Source organism: Lithobates pipiens, unplaced genomic scaffold (genome assembly GCF_037356315.1).
Source record: "Lithobates pipiens isolate NorthernLeopardFrog02 unplaced genomic scaffold, aLitPip1_a1.2 Scaffold_23, whole genome shotgun sequence".
NCBI classification, from domain to species: domain Eukaryota; kingdom Metazoa; phylum Chordata; class Amphibia; order Anura; family Ranidae; genus Lithobates; species Lithobates pipiens.
In genome coordinates this window covers 214,407,897-214,421,883 of record NW_027507785.1, presented here as the reverse complement: position 1 = coordinate 214,421,883, position 13,987 = coordinate 214,407,897, and the positions used below count along the sequence as shown (strand labels likewise).

At 46.6% G+C, this 13,987-nt stretch overlaps 1 protein-coding gene across 4 annotated transcripts in view; it reads left to right on the top strand.

Annotated features, from left to right (window-relative positions):
* Positions 1-13,987, top strand: part of RTCA (RNA 3'-terminal phosphate cyclase) — a 67,425-nt gene that overhangs the window by 1,138 nt on the left and 52,300 nt on the right. For all 4 annotated transcript variants that reach the window (XM_077452829.1, XM_077452828.1, XM_077452826.1 and 1 more), the window contains exon 2: positions 3,155-3,237. In XM_077452829.1, the coding sequence (XP_077308955.1) occupies positions 3,187-3,237 (51 nt within the window). In that variant the 5' untranslated portion in view covers positions 3,155-3,186. The remainder of the gene's footprint in view (positions 1-3,154; positions 3,238-13,987) is intronic.

Sequence of the window (13,987 nt, the reverse complement as noted above, 5' to 3'; positions counted from 1 at the left end):
TACAACCAATTCTACCTACAGGTGAGCCTATATTAATATTTTTACGAATAAGCCGAGCGCCAGAGACTACGGCGCATGCGCCAATGTCATCGTCACATGTGCACTTTAGAAAGGACACATCATGCAGTTTCTATTAGGGGTCATGCTCTGACTGGCGGGTCCCGCACGCGACTCTGGCCAGTGACAGAGCCGGAGTTCAGGGCCCCGGAAAGGGGCCAAGATGGATGCTCCCTGCTAGTGGGGACAACAGTGACATCGCAGACATTTCGATTTTGGGTAAGTGACCCATAATGGGCTACTATGCAATCCATTATGCTTTACCTTTGCAGGGAAATAAAGAGGAAGTAAAACCCACTAGAGTTTATTTCCTCTTTAAGCTTTGACATAAAAAACTGGAACCTGATTGGTTTCTGTGCAGAGCTGCACCAGATTTTGTACTCTCCAGTTTTAGTAAATCAACCCCACAGTGCATCAGTTTGTTGCTTATGGGGCCGCGTAGCTCCAGAAAGATCACGCTGCCCATGATTATCCATGTCCACAACCAGTGGGCTCATAAGTATCAGAACTAGACCACAGAGCAATGGAAGAAGGTGTCTTCAAATTCTCCAGATCTCAATCCATCAAGCATTTGTGGGATGTGCTGGAAAAACAAGTCCAATCCCTGGAGGCCTCATCATGATATGCTGCTGTTGGCTTGGTTCCAGATACCACAGCATAACTTCAGCGGTCTAGTGCAGGGGTTCTCAATATCAGTCCTCAAGTACCCCCAACAGGTCATGTTTGCAGGTTTTCCATTATTTTGCACAGGTGCTTTAAATCAGAGTCGATGGCTTGATATTTTAGACCGCTATTTTATCTAAGGCTCCTTTCACACTGGGGCACTTTGCAGACGTTAAAGTGCTAAAAATAGCACCTGCAAAGTGCCCTGAAACAGCCGCTGCTGTGTCTCCAGTGTGAAAGCCCCGAGGACTTTCACACTGGAGAGGTGTGCTTGCAGGACTTTAAAAAAAACTCCTGCAATCAGCATCTTAGGAGCGGTGTATACACCACTCCTTCACCACTCCTGCCCATTGAAATCAGTGGGGCAGCGCGGCTTTGCAGGCGGTTTTAACCCTTTTTCGGACACTAGCGGGGGGGTTAAAATCGCCCCACTAGCGGCCAAATAGCGCCATTTTACCACTGATGCCACTCCCGCCCCAATGTGAAAGGGGCCTAAGGGAAATTACCAAAACATGGACTGTTGGAGATACTTGAGGACTGAGGTTGAGAACCCCTGGTCTAGTGGAGTCCATTTCTCAAAAGGTGAGGGCTGTTTGGTGGCAAAAGGGGACCTACTTAACATTAAGTGGATGGTCATGTTATGGTAGATGGTCACAATGTTAAGGTTGATCAATGTATACTTTATATTACACACATAGACACATGTATATAAATATATATGTACCTTTTGGGTGCACTTTATTTTAGTAATGATCTCAAGAGTCCTGCAGATGCAATCAGTCAGGCAGTTCCTTCATAGTTCATCCTTTTCTAGTGTACCCCAATATTTATTTGTAGAGCACACATTATTCTTTTATTACAGGTATTTATATATTGATGACAATTTTGCAGCTTTAGCTTCTGTGCATTCACATCAGTCCCAGCATGAAGGAGCTAACAGTCTAACACTGGCCATGCAGTATGCACATTTTTGCCAAGTTCCTGATTAGGGATGAACTCAGGTAAGTTTGGATCCTAGTCTGAACCGACTGGAGTGAACCTGCCAGTAAGGTGTCGCCTGGACTGGGCCAGCCATCTGAAGCCATGGTATTCCCTGCTCCACAGCTGCATGCATATTGCATGCATGTGGCTGTGGGGAATGCCATGGCTGCAGATGATTGGCCCAGTACAGGTGACCCCTTACTGACATACTCGCTCAGATAAGTTCAGACGAGGTTCACTCCCAAGCTCATCACTAATGCTGATGAACTTTCTGAAATTCGCTCAGTGGATGGTCTTGTCGCCCAACCAAAAAATTGTTGGCCCAAAAATAGCTGCATCCAATCAGATGCAATAGCTGTCCAGGTATATTGACAGAAAGCAGTACTGACTGTGAAAATGCAGTGCGTACAGTGAGAGATCCAGTCATTGGATCCAGTCACTGCATTGTATAGGGTGGATGGAGGAATCGGTTAGATTTCAGTTGTTGAATGAAGAAAATTTATCAATGCCTGGCTAGCGAAAAACAAGAAACGTTATTTTTTCATTTTGTATAGAGTAAGGGAGAGTTATAACCCCTGTCAGTTTTTGCCATCCGTGTCCCATTAAGGAGATTTCCTTTCACTTCTTCTCCCAAAGCCAAAACAGGAAGTGAGAGGAAATGAGGAAATTCCAGGTTGTCACCAGAACTAGTGTCACCATTGGAAGACTTTCCTTCTATTAGAGCCACTTCACACCAGATGCAGTTCCGTGCGCTTTTTTTCTGCAAAAAATGCATGCACAGTGTTTTCCATGTATTCCAATGGCTCTAGTTTACACTATACAGTCAGTTTCTGTACCGGAAACTGACTGCATGGTGTGAACTAGAGTCATTGGAATACATGGAAAACTCTGTGCATGCATTTTGTGCAGAAAAAAAGTGCACGGAACTGCATCTGGTGTGACCTGGCCCTTACTGTTCTGGTGACAACCTAAAATTTGGGCTTTTCTTTGGTTTTCACTCTTAGCAATAATGTTAAACAGGACAAAGAGAGTGTGAAGCTACTTAACGGGGACACAGACAACGATAAAATCCTGATATGGGTTCTCCACCCTATCCAAAACGAGGGGAAAAAAACCCGCCCGAGCTATCCTGCTGGGAAGCTGCCAACAGCCACTCATAGCTAACGGAGGCATCCCAGCCCCACAGTCACACATATACATGCCCCTGGCATATGTGGTGCGGGGAACGCCTCTGCCACCTATGATTGGCTGTTGGCTTTGAAAGCTTTGTTGATTAACAGCTCAGGCAGGTTCAAACCTCCATGAGTTCATCTTTACTTGCAGGAAGCCCATGCGAGCACAGGAAAAATGTATAAACTCCATGAAGATAATGTCTTGGCCGGGACTAGAACTGGTCCCCAGTACTGCAAGGCAGAAGTATTACATTTTTATCTTTCTTCCTATTATGTTTTAGGAGTTACTAGTGAAACCCAAGAGACTGGAAACATGGCAGAAGAGGGGTCAACTATAGACATTGATGGTAGCATCATGGAGGGAGTAAGTAATCCATATTGTCACTGGCTGTCCTCTGTAGCCAGGAGAGTGATGCTGGGCACACACCTGTATGTGTTCAGATATATTATGAGCTTCTACCTGATTGAATAAATGCTCACATTACATAATTATCATTACATTTTGTTAATCAATTTGATTGAATCAGAAGCAAACTCTGTGTGTCCGATCAGCTTATGATCAGCATAGAACAAGGAAGGGTGTTAAACCCTGTCAGATTTTTTTTTTTTTCACCATCTGTGTCCCTGTGGGGAGATTTTCCTTCACTTCTTGTCCCATAGCGAAACAGAAGGTGAGAGGAAATTTCTGCAAATTAAAGTGGAGGGCCACCCTGAAAAACAAAAACATTTTAAAAATTAGAAAAAAATCTAAAAAAAAAAAATGAAAACATTTTTTTTTTTTTACTTACCAGAAATGCCTGTTGCTAGGCACTTTATCCTAATCTTCCTCCTCCGCGGAGATCTTCTGTCTTCTGTCTTCGTCGCGGCGTCTTCTGGGTAATGAGTCGCGCTGTGTTCTGGGAACTGTGTGTTCCAGAACACAGCGCGTCCCATTCGGAAAGCGCTGCGGGACTCGCGCATGCGCAGTAGCTGCGGGACTCGCGCATGCGCAGTAGGAAACGGGCAGTGAAGCCATAAGGCTCCACTGCCCGTTTCCCTTACAGGGAATGGCGGCGCCGGGACCCGAGAGCCGAGGGACGGGTCGGCCTCGGGCGGCCGACATCGCGGGCGCCCTGGACAGGTGAGTGTGTTTATTAAGTCAGCAACTGCAGTGTTTGCAGCTGCTGACTTTTTTATTTTTTTTTATTTTAACCGGCCCTCCTCTTTAAGGGAATCCCCAGGTCATCAGAGTCCCCATTGGAAGCTTGCCCTTCTATTACTTTTCTGGGGACAACCCAACATTTGGGATTTCTTTACTTTAACCAGAACTAGTGGCTCCAAAATTTGGGGATTTTTTTTTCACTTTCACTTTCACTTTGAATGATAATGGTAAACGGGGGCACAGACCGCAGTGAAAACTGTCAGGAGTTCTAATCCATTTCGACTCTATCCAAAATTATAAAAAAAGAGTTTTGTCTTTAGTTATACTTTAATACTGGAGTAGTCAACTAATATTATAAATAAATATTATGAACCATGAAGTGCACAAGCATATCTGCAGTGTCGCTATAATGATCCTGAAAACACTGCCTACCAAAAAGTCAGTATTTGCATAATCTTTGGCACAGCTGCTGTGTATAACCGACCATAGTAATTACTGGCTGTTAGAGGTGCGCATCTTCACTGGCCTCACGATTCGATTTGATTACGGTTATCATGTCAACGATTCAATTCGATTCCGCGATGCATTACGATTACAGCGCAAGTGCGCATGGTTTTCATCAAAAAAATTCAAGCAGTCAGGAGAACTCCCATTTTTTTTTTTATTCTATCTGTTCTTTAAAAAAAAAAAGACAACACTCCCTGCATGTAGCAAAGTCTTAACATAGCAAACAACAACTTAAAGGAGCTCCAGGCTCTCCCCCAAAATACTAGGGGAGATGGTCAGAGACTGTGGACATAGTATAGGAGATGGTCAGAGACTGCGGACATAGTACAGGAGATGGTCAGACTGCAGACCTAGTACAGGAGATGGTCGGAGACTGCAGACATAGTACAGGAGATGGTCGGAGACTGCAGACATAGTACAGGAGATGGTCGGAGACTGCAGACATAGTACAGGAGATGGTCGGAGACTGCAGACATATTACAGGAGATGGTCGGAGACTGCAGACATGGTACAGGAGATGGTCGGAGACTGCAGACATGGTACAGGAGATGGGCGGAGACTGCAGACATGGTACAGGAGATGGCCAGAGACTGCAGACATGGTACAGGAGGTGGCCAGAGACTGCAGACATGGTACAGGAGGTGGCCAGAGACTGCAGACATGGTACAGGAGGTGGCCAGAGACTGCAGACATGGTACAGGAGGTGGCCAGAGACTGCAGACATGGTACAGGAGGTGGCCAGAGACTGCAGACATGGTACAGGAGGTGGCCAGAGACTGCAGACATGGTACAGGAGGTGGCCAGAGACTGCAGACATGGTACAGGAGGTGGCCAGAGACTGCAGACATGGTACAGGAGGTGGCCAGAGACTGCAGACATGGTACAGGAGGTGGCCAGAGACTGCAGACATGGTACAGGAGGTGGCCAGAGACTGCAGACATGGTACAGGAGGTGGCCAGAGACTGCAGACATGGTACATGAGATCAGCAGTTAAGTATGATATCTTTTTTTATTTGAAAGGAAAAAAATAATGCCCTTTAGTATCACTTTAACAAATCCATTGAGTCTTTTGGCAGCAACTTGGATTGTAAAAAAGTCAACATCGCAGAAAAAGTTAAAAAAAGGAAGACATTGCAATCAGTAAGAAATAGACTGCTGTCAGATCAGTAGATGGTTCCAGAGGGGAGGGATGATAGGGAAATCACAGGAAGAAATTTGACAATAAAAGAGTTTGTGCAGCCCCCAATGTGTTAGGCACACAGCATACACACACTGGATAGTTGCAGCAAGTGGGGGGGGGGATGTGCCACTTCTATACACTCACCGGCACATATATCAAGCATGACAGGCTTATCTCTCACCTCCGAGCACTCCTAACAACCCCCCTCCTCTCCTAGCAGCTTGTTTCCTGAAGCCGACTCAGACACACAGCTGCAGTGATCTCTGTGTGTCTGAGCTCCATGCAGTCCCGGCGCCCGCCCATCGGGGAGATGTCCAGTGTCACTGTCCACTTGTTCAGAGCTACAGAGGAGGAGGGGGGGGGGGGGGGGGGAGGCAGCACGTGACTCTGAGGCTACGGTGTCCGTGAGGATGGGACAGCACCAGGCGCAGCCAGCCAATGGGCAGCTTGTCATTCCAGCAAAGACACTGCTGTGCAGGGGGAGGGGGAGGAGCCGGAATGACGTCATGCATAATAGATTATGCTGGATAAAGCATCGATGCCGAATCGGGAAAGGGTATAATCGTGATGCATCGCTATGCCGATTATTTTCAACACCCCTACTGGCTGTATGCGGCCATTCGCCTGTTAATTGCCCAACTTGCGTAAGGCTCGGTTCACACTGGTGCAATGCGGTAAACCCTGTGATTCAGTGCGGGTTCCTGCATTGCACCTGAATTGCACACTGGTCCACCCTATGGTCTGCGAACCGCTGCGGGTGTCAATATAAAGTTAATGAGACCCCCAGATCGGTTCGCAGATTGCAGTGCAAACAGTGAAATGCTGCAGCAATTGGATTACATAGGTGTGAACACCCATGTGATCAGATTCCAGTGTGGACCACAAAAAAGTCCTGCACCATGTTGGTGTGAATGCGATCCAATTTCAGCCATACAGTTTTTTATTGCTGAAATCGCATTGTACAGACATGGTATGTGATCTGCGCAGCAATGCGGTGCGAATCACATGCAATGTCTGGCATCTCAATAGTGTGAACCGGTGCTAAAGTTGTTCCCCTAGACACAGACTGGCTTCACGGTTGGTTGTATGCCCATACCCATGCATGGGTTTGAAAAGTAGTGGCATAAACTCGTGTACAGCCATACACCCATCCATTACTATGATTGGTTGTACATGGCAGCTTTGTCTCTCAGGTGCAAAAAAAACCTACAGTGCGTTATACGTTTTCGTGAACTTGTGTGCGTGAGGCAATATGTAGATGGCAGTTGGCCACACCTTATACTCAATCAGAGATTTTATAGAAAATGGTGAAGCACTTGAAAAAAGTCCAAAATATATTGCTGGCACAGACTCAACTGGCAAAAACATAAAAATGTAATCCACTTTTAAAAAGTCTGAAATAAGCCAAAGGGATGTGTCTTGAGGTCTTATCCATAGGTAGATGTTAACAAGTATGGATATAAATCACTGACAGCTCTTCAGCAGCACGGGGACGACTGTATCTCCTTCACAGTCTCAATACCCAGTTAAGAGAAAAAGGACTCCTCATAATGCAGAAAGCCAAATGTTAGTTTTAGTAATAAAAAGTTTTGCACTCACATTTCAGCAGGTTAATATAGACAGGAAACCGTCCAGCGGTTACAATCCACAAAATGGCTGCCGCGTCCTAGCTTGCAAGTTGTGTCAAATGTCTCCAACTCTTACGCGTTTCATCACTCTATGGCATCATCAGGGGCGTAGCTTGACATGTGCTATGCTCGATATATATAGGGACGACTATTTAGTGGACAGGCATTGCCTGCATTCCAACAACAGGAAGCAATAGAAAATCTACAACAGGAAACAGTAAATACTTATGCACTCCATTGACAGGAAGCATCAATACTTATTGTGAATCTTAATCAACCAAGCCAGGAAGCAGTGCCATCTTGTGGTCCAAAAATATATAAAACAAATTAAACAATTGAAAACATTACAACACTTATACACAATTACATGCATATTACTAAGACATTAATGACACTTTAAATTAAAAATGTTGTTTAATTGGAGACAAAAGGGTAAAAACCAAAAATGGATTAGCTGTTAATAATGAATGAATTAATATCCCACTCTATGCTCATACCATGTGGGGCATAGCGCCTAACCTGATAAATCCATTTGGTTTCAAGACATGACACCTCTCGTACCACATTGCTACCTCTCCAGTTACTAGTGAATCTATCAGTACCACTAGGATCTTGATTATGACACAGGTCATAATGCTTGGATAAACTGTGCCTAGGAAACCCTTTTTTTAATATTGGCCACATGTTCGCTTAATCGCACATGTAAAATCCATATCGTGCATCCGATATATTGAAGCCCACATGGGCACCAGACAACATACACGACATTTATAGTTGTACAGGTAATAAAGGGTTTAATGGGGAACTCCTCATTGGTGGAAGAGGACTGAAACGACTCTGTCCTTCTGCACATACGTGTGTTAATTTTATATATGGGGCACTTCCTACAAGGGAAGAAGCCCCCCATATTCTGAAAAAACACAGGTTTCTTCGGGGGTTCAATAATATTTGGTGCTACCTGTAACCTTAGTGGGGGGGACCCCTCTAAACACCACACAAGGTTTCTTGGGGAGATAAGGCCCTAGAATGGCCTCGTGGCCACAACTATTCTGTAAATAAGTGCCTCTGAACCAAAAATAACTATGGCCCATTGCAAAATCCAAGAGCCTTAATAAAAATTCTCTCTGAACATCCAGCAGGTCACTTGAGCTGAGAAAATGATCCACAGCCTCATGGCCATGTTGATGTGAGATTATGGTGTAGAGAGAAGTTACATCTGCCGTAGCCAGTATGTAACTCTCCTTCCATTTAACAGTCCTTAGGATATTTAAAACCTGAGTGCAATCTCTAAGAAAAGAAGGGCTATGGTCTACCAAAGGCTGCAAGATCTAGTCTATATATCAACCGACTCTAGAGGTATTAGAGTCGATAGCACTCGCAATAGGCCTTCCAGGAGGGTGCACTGGATCCTTGTGAACCTTTGGCAGGTAATAGATCACAGGCACTCTTGGAGCCACAGGAATCAAACAGTTTTTCTTTTTTGGAAACCAAATTTCTGCTAAAACCTTCATCAACCAATCTTACTAGTTCTTTCTTAAATTTGATAGTAGGATTTCCCTTTAATGGAATATAAATCTCATCATCCGATAATAGTCCGATAGGCTGCCCTATCTAAGATCACAATTCCTCCACCCTTGTCAGTGGGTCTCACCACAATGTCACTCCGCTTTTTTTAGACAATCAAGTCCTTTCCTGAACATATAATCACTTCTACGATTTCTAATGTGTAATTGTTCTAAATCATTGCTCACCAACTCCCTAAAAACCTTAAGGCAGGCATGTCCAAAGTCCGGCCCGCGGTCCGGTTTTGAACGGCCCGCCTGCTCTTTCTCAATTTATTGTGCCATGGGAGCAGGGCTGTCAGATCAGCCGATCCCCGGCACTGTGAGAAGCTCCGTGAGCTTCAAAAGTGAAAGTAAAGTGCAGAGGATTGTGCTGTGCTCTCTGGTTCCCCCTACAGTGCAGTACCCGGCTGAATGAGGAAGCTGCAAAGGTACTGTACTACAAGCTAGATTTGTGTTAAAAAGGCCTTTATTCATGTGTGTGTATGTATGTATGTGTATGCATGTGTCTGTATTTGTGTACATGTGTCTGTGTGAGTGCACATGTGTCTGTGTGAGTGCACATGTGTCTGTGTGAGTGCACATGTGTCTGTGTGAGTGCACATGTGTCTGTGTGAGTGCACATGTGTGTGTGTGTGCACATGTGTGTGTGTGTGTGCACATGTGTGTGTGTGTGTGTGTGTGTGTGCACATGTGTATGTGTGTGTGTGTGTGTGTGTGTGTGCACATGTGTGTGTGTGTGTGTGTGCACATGTGTGTGTGTGTGTGTGCACATGTGTCTGTGTGTGTGTGTGCACATGTGTCTGTGTGTGTGTGTGCACATGTGTCTGTGTGTGTGTGTGCACATGTGTCTGTATGTGTGTGTGCACATGTGTCTGTATGTGTGTGTGCACATGTGTCTGTATGTGTGTGTGCACATGTGTCTGTATGTGTGTGTGCACATGTCTGTATGTGTGTGTGCACATGTGTCTGTATGTGTGTGTGCACATGTGTCTGTATGTATGTGTGTGTGCACATGTGTCTGTATGTGTGTGTGTGTGCACATGTGTCTGTATGTGTGTGTGTGTGTGCACATGTGTCTGTATGTGTGTGTGTGTGTGCACATGTGTCTGTATGTGTGTGTGTGTGCACATGTGTCTGTATGTGTGTGTGGGTGTGCACATGTGTCTGTATGTGTGTGTGTGTGTGTGCACATGTGTCTGTATGTGTGTGTGTGTGCACATGTGTCTGTATGTGTGTGTGCACATGTGTCTGTATGTGTGTGTGGGTGTGCACATGTGTCTGTATGTGTGTGTGTGTGTGTGCACATGTGTCTGTATGTGTGTGTGTGTGTGCGCACATGTGTCTGTGTGTGTGTGTGTGTGTGTGTGTGTGTGCACATGTGTCTGTGTGTGTGTGTGTGTGTGTGTGCGCACATGTGTCTGTATGTGTGTGTGTGCACATGTGTATGTATGTGTGTGTGTGTGTGTGTGTGTGTGTGTGTGTGTGCACATGTGTCTGTGTGTGTGTGTGTGTGTGCGCACATGTGTCTGTGTGTGTGTGTGTGTGTGTGTGCACATGTGTCTGTATGTGTGTGTGTATGGGAGCAGGGCTGTCAGATCAGCCGATCCCCGGTGTGGTAAAATTTCATGCGACTCATAAAAATTCCTCACCCCGTCACTTCCGGTGAGGCTCCGTCACTCTAACAGCTGACGGCGGGCCTTTACTGCGCATGCGCCAAGTCCGTGATCTGAACGGCGCATGCGCAAGATCGTAAGTTCAGCGGTGGTTAAAAATTATAGACAGAGAAATGCTGGTGGGCGGGCGGAGCTGAACAGATGCTCAGGACGTCATCAGCAGTCCCGCCCACCCCACTAACATGGATGTTGTTTATGGTCGTGAAAATTTATGGCTTCAGCTGCTATTAACAGCAATCGCGCATGCGCGGGATTTTTGATTACTGACCAGAAAAATTATGCACTCACTAATGATGGCTTTATTATATCATCGGCAGCACCAATATGTATAGTATTTATTAAATCTGAACAATAAGCAGTGTATTTATTAAATCTGAACAATAAGCAGTGTATTTATTAAATCTGAACAATAAGCAGTGTATTTATTAAATCTGAACAATAAGCAGTGTATTTATTAAAGCTGAACAATTAGCAGTGTATTTATTAGGCTGCTTTCACACTGGGGCTGTGAGGGCGTTGGCGGTAAAGCACCGCTATTTTTAGCGGCGCTTTACCGGCGGTCTGTGGGCGCTAGCAGGGTGGTTTTAACCCCCGCTAGCGGCCGAAAAAAGGGTTAAAACCACCCGCAAAGCGCCGCTGCAGCGGCGCTTTGCCGGCGGTATTGCTGCGCTGTCCCATTGATTTCAATGGGTAGAAGCGGTTTAGGAGCGGTTAATACACCGCTCCTTCACCACTCCAAAGATGTGGCTAGCAGGACTTTTTTCACTGTCCTGCCAGCGCACCGCTTCAGTGTGAAAGCCCTCCGGCTTTCACACTGGAGTGACAGGGGCTGGTTTTTTTCAGGCGCTACACAGGCGCTATTTTTAGCGCTGTAACGCCTGAAAACCGCCCCAGTGTGAAAGGGGCCTTAAAGCTGAAGAATATGGGCACAATATTGGGCACAGTGGCTGCGTTTGGGGCACAATGTCTGCATTGGGGACAGTGTGTGCGACAGTGTCTGTATTTGGGCACAGTGGCTGCATTTGGAATGATCACAGTCAATTGCGTGGTAAACGGCCAATGTTCCCGGGAACACGCCGCCACCAACATGCCCGCGCAGAGCGCGCCCGCGATTGCCGTGGAGATGTGGGGCGGCCACCAATGTACACGCGCAGAGCGCGCCCGCGATCACCATGGAGAGGTGGGGCGGCCACCAACGTACACGCGCAGAGCGCGCCCGCGGTCGCCGTGGAGGGGTGGGGCGGAACCATCTGTGATCACGCGGTAAACAGCCTCATGGCTGTAATGGGACCTAGTCCTCATGTGATGGGGACCAAGGCCTGATGTGATGGGGGGTCCTGTGATGTGATGGGGGGGTCTTCTGATGTGATGGGGGTCCTGTGATGTAATGGGGCCTAGTCCTCATGTGATGGGGACCAAGGCCTGATGTGATGGGGGGTCTTCTGATGTGATGGGGGTCCTGTGATGTAATGGGGGCCTAGTCCTCATGTGATGGGGACCTAGGCCTGATGTGATGGGGGAAGGGAATGCACTTGCATAGTCCAGTAGGGGTGCAATGGATCATCACCGATCCGTGATGCGAACAGGTCACCCTGTTCAGATCAGCACACGCCACGATCCGCGGAGTGCCCCGGCAGCCTCGGCCTTAGGAAAGGCCGTGGCTTCGGCCTAGCTCCGTAGCGGCGGCCATCTTGGTGCACACATTTACAATGTGATCGCTTCGTCAAATGACGGAGCGATCACTTGTAAACAAACTGGCGTCATAGTGACGCCAGTTCCTCTCTCCCCTCTGTGTACTGATCTGTACAGTGGAGGGGAGAAATTGGAAGGCAGCAGCGCTGCGGGCTGCATCTGTTGTGTCCACAGAACTGCTCTGTGACAAGTGCAGTCACAGCCATCCCTCCATACCCAGCCAATACTCTGCCGTACCCAGCCAATACTCTGCCGTACCCAGCCAATACTCTGCCGTACCCAGCCAATACTCTGCCGTACCCAGCAAATACTGTGCCATACCCTGTAATATCCAGCCATACTCGGCGGTAGCCAGCCGTACCCAGCCATGCTCAGCCAATATTACAGTGGGGGAGATATATATTACAGTGGGGACTATTTTGTGGTGGAATTTTAACAGGTTTTTGATACTTTTTTTATTTGCACTAACATACAATTTTTCAGGACAAGCTTTCGGGGTATGTCCCCTTCTTCAAGGTCCAAGCAGTACTGATTTACAAATTTTCTTCAAGGTCCAAGCAGTACTGATTTACAAATTTTTAAAAATTTGTAAATCAGTACTGCTTGGACCTTGAAGAAGGGGACATACCCCGAAAGCTTGTCCTGAAAAATTGTATGTTAGTGCAAATAAAAAAAGTATCACGGACAGTACTCAATTTTCTCTGTCACAATTGCACTAATACGGCTACAATCACATTAAACAGGTTTTTGCAAATTCAATTATTATTGGCTGATCCGAAAACTGATCCAATCCGTGACTCGGATCCAAGGAACGATCCGGTCCGTGAGTTTTTTGGATCCGTTGCACCCCTATTGTCCAGTGATAGGAGACTTGTAACAGCGAAGCAAGGGCGTACTGTTCCGGGGGCCAGATGGTCAAAAATCATGATTGTTTTTCGATCAATGCAACTAGCTGGTGTATCAAGAACCCATTACATCACAGTGTGGCTGATGCTGCTGTTAGGAAGTTTTTAGTGTTTAGGAGTGTGTGCACTGTGCCACGCTCCAAAGATTCCTCACCTACTTGTGGTACTTGTACTAATACCTGGGTTTCTGTGTAGCGCTCTTTCCTCTTGTAGTAGAGTCCTGGGCTCTTGGAGGCATATTGGTGACTTTAAGAGTTAGGGACAGCTGACATCCTTCTGTGTAGAGTGGGTTAAAAGGCAAGTTGGGTGCAGTGCAAAAAGAATTGATGGGCACTAGACACTTTTTTAATGCACAGAGATTTATTGTCTCTTAACCACTTTGCCGCCTGGCCTATAGCAAAATGACAGCGGCAAAGTGGTTTCAAAATCCTGACCAGGCGCCATATGAGGTCCTCATGATTTTGATCCACTTTGCACCCCCGGGGGCGTGCATCGCGGCGATCGTTGTTGCGGTGTGTCAGTCTGACACCCCGCAACTACGATCTCGATAAAGAGCCTCTGACGGAGACTCTTTACCACATGATCAGCCGTGTCCTATCATGGCTGATCACAGTGTAAATAAGAAGAAACGTTGATCGGCTTTTCCTCACTTGCGTCTGTCAGACGCGAGTAGAGCCGATTGGCTGCTCCACTGACATGGGGGGGGTCTGTGCTGATCGATTATCATTGCAGCCTCCCCCGAGTATGCCCACACTGGACCACCAGGGACACCACCAGGGATGCCCAGCACCAGGTATGCACCCCCTAGACCACCAGGGATGCC